This window comes from Lycium ferocissimum, chromosome 6 (assembly GCF_029784015.1).
Source record: "Lycium ferocissimum isolate CSIRO_LF1 chromosome 6, AGI_CSIRO_Lferr_CH_V1, whole genome shotgun sequence".
NCBI classification, from domain to species: domain Eukaryota; kingdom Viridiplantae; phylum Streptophyta; class Magnoliopsida; order Solanales; family Solanaceae; genus Lycium; species Lycium ferocissimum.
Genome location: NC_081347.1, coordinates 57,469,475 through 57,476,026, shown reverse-complemented (window position 1 = coordinate 57,476,026; position 6,552 = coordinate 57,469,475). Strand labels below are relative to the sequence as shown.

Sequence of the window (6,552 nt, the reverse complement as noted above, 5' to 3'; positions counted from 1 at the left end):
TTTTCAGTTTTTGAAAGTTAATTGAGTAATTCTTCAACCGTAACTTCTTTTTATGTCTTTTAGATATTTCAGTTGTTAATTTTTATAATTTATGATATTTTTTACGTAGTTTTTGAATATATAAATTTATTTTTAAAAACTTAAAGCTTCTATGTCTGAATTCGCGATCTAAAGTAAGAAATTTGACCCTCAAAATCTAAATGATGCACATAAATTGAGATAGACGAAGTACTTACTTTTATCAGATTAGCAAATGTAATCCTTATCATAAAAAAAATTATTTTTAATTTTTAATAATTCTATAGATGATTTGCTTATGTAAATATTCTTATACTAGAAGTTAAACTCTTTTGGAACATCTGCTCTCCAGCCACACAAATATGCACTTTAATTTCCTTTTTTTCCCCAGGCTGGCTATCCTCAAAATTTGCTATTGCCCTCTTATTGAATATTCGGACAAAATCAAAAGACGGTTCTCGCTGCTACAAATTGCACAACCCTTTTAGCGATATATATTGTTAACAAAGATGAACATGATGATGTTGATTCGTATAATTAATTGCGCATGATACAAGAAGAATGACCCTTCATCTTCAAATAATATATTAAAAAACTATTCTTAGATTACATGAAGACAGTCCCATTTTTCTTGGGACAAAACAATATTCTAGTTCCTTCCATGCATTCAGGTAGATGTAACATAAATATTTAAGTGTCGATTCACCAATAACCAACACGTGACAGTTATACTAGAACCCAACCTATAATTTCCCCCCTATAATATTACTATTATATAGCAAAGAAATTAAAAAAAAAAAAAAAAGGGTGTGACCTAGCTAGTGTCAATTATGAGTGGGATGAGTATCATGAGGTTTCTGATTTATATTAGCGGAGATAAAAAAAAAAAAATAGTAGGTGGTTTCTTTCCATTTGAGGTAGTCGGTATCTCGTGGTATTAGTCGTGTGCGCAAATTGCCCCATAACCACAGTCATAAAAACAAAAATGTTCTTAGCATCTATAATTCCCTCTCTCCTAAATTTATGTTATCACTTCTTTTTTTTTTTTTTAAATCAACCTCAAAAGAATACATTTTTTATACGTAGAAATAGTTTAACTTTATATTTTAAATTTTATTTATAAAAATATAAATATTATGATTTTTCAGATCACAATTTTAAAGTTTTCTTTTTTAAACATCATACCGAATTAAAGGACGTGCATAACACAAATAGGGACGGAGGGAGTCCTAAGCTTTATCTCATGCATATATATAAGGAAGCACATACACCTATACATTAAACAAAGTGGAAAACTTGAAAGAGACATCCATTATAATTCGGCAAAATTAAATACATCACCCCTAGATCACTTCCAAATTGACCACTCCTTTTGTGGGTCTCTCTTATTAACTCCTATATCATGTCTCGAACACACATTTCTTCTTCTCGTGCATTTCTCACTTTAAAGCTCCATTCTCTTTTCTTCATTTGCATGTGATTTATTTTCCTTTCCCTCTTTAATTTCTCTTCTCCGTAACAAATCCATTTACCTCTTTTTTCTCATTCACTACCATTTTTTGTTTCTAGCTTATCCCGTCTCACTAGTCGACCGTGCCCTCCCAATTATTTTGAGGTCATATTTAGTATTCAGAGTTTATTTTGATTTGGTACCACTTTTGTGCGTGTCCCTTTTTCCTCCTCCTCCTCCTCCTCATCTCCATTCAAAGCCTCGAACAGTTTGATAGTTTTTTTTAGCTTTAAGATAAGAGTTAAAAATGTTGCCTCATGATCAAGAGAATAGTAGCATCAATGGTGGTTCGAGTAACGTTCTTGTACTTACCCGAATGGAGAGCATTTCACTTCAAATCGAACCAACTGGTCCAACATGTAATGTTAGTCCTCGTGTGAACGATGAAATCACAGATCATCAACAATCACACCATGCCAAATTATCAGTTCTTCGTGAATCTTTACGCCCCGTGACACTTAAGGTACTTAAACTTCTCTACACTGACAACACAGCTTCACTGAAAATATTGCATGCAGTTGAAATATACTATTGCAGAGTTGTATATGGTAGCAATATAATATTGCAGTAAATTGTATAAGGTACAACCAATATTCTTAAAAAACACCGATGAATTTGGGGAAGAAATCACTATTTCAATTATTTCATCATTGATGAATATAGCTTCACTGAAATTATAGTACACTGTTACTGTAGACTGTAAATTGTTACCGTATATTGTTGCAGTTTACTTGTATAACGAACTTGATTTAATTATCTTTGGTCCAATTGACCTAAAAGTTTAATTTAAGGGTGTTTATTTTGATTTTATATTCGCAGTTTGAAGATGTTTCATACACTATCAAATTGGAAAGCAACAATAAAGGAGGGTGTTTTTCTTCACATCAACAAAAACAAACTCGCATGTTACTCCAAGCTGTCACAGGAACAGTTAAACCTGGTGAACTGTTAGCCATGTTAGGTCCCTCAGGAAGTGGCAAAACAACTCTCCTAACAGCCTTAGCCGGTAGATTACCCGGGAAATTCTCTGGTACCATTACGTACAACGGACAACAATTTTCGAGCTCAATGAAACGAAAAATTGGTTTCGTTACACAAGATGATGTGCTATATCCTCATTTAACCGTCCTCGAGACGCTAACATATGCTGCTTTATTAAGGTTGCCTAATAAGCTAACAAATCAAGAAAAAATGGAACAAGCCGAGTTGGTTATTATGGAATTGGGATTAACAAGATGTAAAAACAGTATGATTGGTGGACAACTATTTAGGGGTATTTCGGGTGGAGAAAGAAAAAGAGTCAGTATTGGACAAGAAATGTTAGTGAACCCTAGTTTATTGTTGCTTGATGAGCCCACTTCTGGTCTCGACTCAACCACGGCTCAACGTATCGTGGCAACGTTACGTTGGTTGGCTCGTGGTGGTCGGACAGTGATCACCACCATACATCAACCTTCGAGTAGGTTGTTCCGGATGTTTGATAAGATTATTGTGTTAACCGAAGGTTGTCCGATTTATAGTGGGAAAAGTACCCTTGTTATGGAGTATTTTGCATCGAATGGTTATGCTCCTGGATTCAATTTCATGAACCCTGCTGATTTTCTGCTTGATCTTGCTAATGGTATGTAATTTTTCTTCTTGTTATGTATATTTCTTTTGAATATTCCACTTTTCTTATTGGTATATAAAAAATGCTACTTCCTCTACTCGATTTTACGTGACACCGTTTCATTGGGCACAAAATGTAAGAAAGAAAAGAAGACTTTTGAAATTGGTGATCTAAAACAAATATTATAAATATTTGTGTAGCCCTAAATTATCTTATTAAGAGTAAAATTAAAATTTTAAAGTTAAACTATTTTAATTATAAGAATGTGACATTTTTTTCTCAAACGAACTAAAAAGGAGTGTTGTGCCATTTTAGAAGGGACAAATCAAAGGGAGTACTACTTAAAAGTGCATAGAAGTCATATAACGTCTTGTAATGATATTTAGCCTATATTAAGCAGGATTGCTAATCTATAAGTACGATTTGTTTTACATGTGAGATTTTCCTTATTGAGTGTAAATCAAGATTCAAGCTCATATATGTCTAAGTACCAGAAGCAATTTGATGCTGTCGAAAAAAGAATACTAAGTCAACACTAGATGAAGTCAGGAAATTGACTGAAAATTGTCCATATATGGTGAATCTTTTCCAATGGTACCTTTGTTTTCAGTGGCTTCTTCTCTGCCAAATATTATCACTGCGTACTTTTTTTTTTTTTTTAAGACTATGTTTCTTTTCTCTAATTTTCTTCTTCTTTATTAAACATTTGTCCTTTCCAGTTGGATTTTTAGGTCAAATAATCCCATGAAAAAGAAAAGAAATAAATTTAAATAAGACAAATTCAAGCATGCTATTTGGATATATAATTGGCAACAGTCGCTGAGATTTGACTTGACGGATCATATTATTCTCTACTAAATAATTTTTTGCCAATTCAGGATTATCTTTCTTCCCATCCTTTGGTTCTTAAATTTCAAGAGTTATAATAGTTTAGCTAATTATTTAGCCAAAAGTGAAACAATTAGTACCTAATCATAATTGTTTATCATAATAAAGACTTTAGTTTGCCCCCTCCTCAAGCCCTTTAATTGAAGTTGTCGTATCATTTTCTTTTTACCTTTTCGTCCGGTCCCATTGTCCTTTTATTATTGAGTGATGAAACACATCTTCCACATAAAAAATCAAAAATTAAAGATTCGGACAGGTTGCCAGTGCGATACTTGTTTATCATGGGTGCATAATAATAGAAATTAACAGTACAATATTAATTGTCCTTTTATGATTTGTCAAATGCAAGTTCTATTAATAATTATCCTACTATAAATTACCGTTAAACCTCCTTATAACGATGTCCTTTATTTGTTGTTATTGCGAGACGTTGTTATAGTGAATAAAGAAAACTGGGTCGTTATAGTGAAATATTATTATAGAGGATGACTATTATAGAGAGGTTTGACCGTGACTTAAAAAATGTTGCAGGTGTTACACCTGATACAAGGCACGATGATCAACATGAAGTTCTAGTGAAACCAGATCAATCTGACAATCAAAATGCAGCCAAACAGTCCTTAATAAACTCTTATAGAAAGAATATTTATCCATTATTGAAAGAGGAGCTCAATCAAAGTTGCAGGCCCCCAATTCGTTCAGGAGGAAGAACACCATCAAGAAGTACGCGAAACTTTTATATTATCAGTGTTAGAATATATTTTCAGTGTATAAAAGTAACGAGACTAATGTAATTTTTGTCAGGTCCTGAAGATCAATGGACCACAAGTTGGTGGTTGCAATTTAAGGTTTTGCTTGGTAGAGGACTTAAAGAAAGAAAACACGAGGCCTACTCTGGTCTAAGAATTTTCCAAGTCATGTCTGTTTCATTTCTGTCTGGGCTACTCTGGTGGCATTGTGATACTAAGCATATAATGGATCAGGTGATATTCAAAATTCCTCATGTAGCCTCTAAACCTGTTTTATACGTTATAAATTGCGTGACCATTTCATTTAAAAGCTTAATCTGTTAAAGAGAACACATTTTATTTACTTAATCATATCTTCAAGCTCCTCAGTAAAGACCTGGTGTCCTTTTAGGGCTTTTCATCTTTGGCCCACCGGCCGAAATTAATTATAGACACTAGCCAAAATACACAAAACATATGCATTGATCATGTATATAATATGTATATTAGAAGTATATTTATGTTTAAAATATCTATATTTAATATACAAAACGTATACATTTGCTTGCTATTATTTTTGGCTGCCCAAAAAGTTAATTATCCCTTCTTTCTTTCTTTTTATGGACCAGACACTTGTAAAGTCTTATTGATAATGAGTGACGGTGAAACTTGAATTCAAGACTTATACCTGCTTAAATGTTGTTGAATTGTGTACGTCGTCTAATCTAAAAACTTAAACTGCACAGTTTTATTTACTTAATTATGTCTTCAACTTCTATATAGACAATTTAAGTAAGAGTTTTCTCAATATTATACCTTTGGTGACATAAAAGTTGGACTACTTATTCTAATTTTTCCCTATAGCAAAAATTCCTAACAATGTAATTGTGTCCAACAGGTGGGATTACTATTTTTCTTCTCAATATTCTGGGGATTCTTTCCACTGTTCACTGCCATATTTGCATTCCCACAAGAGCGTCCGATGCTTATAAGGGAGCGTTCCTCCGGCATGTATCGCCTTTCGTCTTACTACTTCGCGCGAACTGTAGGCGATTTACCAATGGAACTTGTACTTCCAACAATATTTGTGACAGTAACATATTGGATGGGTGGCCTTAAGCCTTCATTTCTCACATTTATGCTGACCCTTTTGATCATACTCTTGAATGTGCTAGTTTCTCAAGGACTTGGCCTAGCACTTGGTGCAATACTAATGGATGTGAAACAAGCCACAACATTGTCCTCAGTCTTGATGCTTGTATTTTTACTAGCCAGTGGATACTACATTCAACACATTCCATTTTTCATCAATTGGCTCAAGTACATTTCATTCAGCCACTATTGCTACAAACTTCTACTTGGAGTTCAGTATTCAAGAAATGAGGTTTATGAATGTGGAATTGGGAAATATTGTGAAGTATTGGAATTCCCAGCTATTAAGGTTCTTGGCATTGATAATTTGGTCCTTGATGTGGTGGCTTTGGTTGTTATGTTGGTGGCGTATAGGCTTTTGGCATATGTTGCTTTGAGGTTGTGGCATCAATAACTATAGGAGTGTGACTTACACTACTGAAAAACGGGAATTAGTAATGGACAAATTCTGTAGCTAAATAGCAAATTCTGATGCTAATCCTATTTGGTGATAGATTATCAAAAAATTCAGATAGCTATGAGCGATTTAGCAACAGATTAGCAACGAAGTTCGTGGCTAATTTTAGTTTTTTTTTTTTTTTTGGTAGTGTTTAGACAAGATTTGTATTGATTTCTTGAAGTTAATTAATTAAATAAGTTGATTTATA

General features: G+C 33.3%; 1 protein-coding gene across 1 annotated transcript; it reads left to right on the top strand.

Moving 5' to 3' along the window:
- Positions 1 to 1,315: 1,315 nt before the first annotated feature.
- On the top strand, positions 1,316 to 6,552 carry LOC132059881 (ABC transporter G family member 21). The gene is made up of 5 exons (XM_059452723.1): positions 1,316 to 1,991; positions 2,348 to 3,149; positions 4,557 to 4,748; positions 4,830 to 5,008; positions 5,652 to 6,552. The coding sequence occupies exons 1-5, from the start codon at positions 1,776 to 1,778 to the stop codon at positions 6,297 to 6,299; spliced, it is 2,037 nt and encodes a 678-aa protein (XP_059308706.1). The 5' UTR covers positions 1,316 to 1,775; the 3' UTR covers positions 6,300 to 6,552.

What these genes read in the sequence shown, in the direction of transcription:
- LOC132059881 (XM_059452723.1), top strand. Translation starts at nt 1,776, where the DNA reads ATGTTGCCTCATGATCAAGAGAATAGTAGCATCAATGGTGGTTCGAGT. An exon ending in TACGCCCCGTGACACTTAAG is followed by an intron (nt 1,992 to 2,347) that starts GTACTTAAACTT and finishes TTATATTCGCAG; the next exon opens with TTTGAAGATGTTTCATACAC. An exon ending in CTAAGCATATAATGGATCAG is followed by an intron (nt 5,009 to 5,651) that starts GTGATATTCAAA and finishes TGTGTCCAACAG; the next exon opens with GTGGGATTACTATTTTTCTT.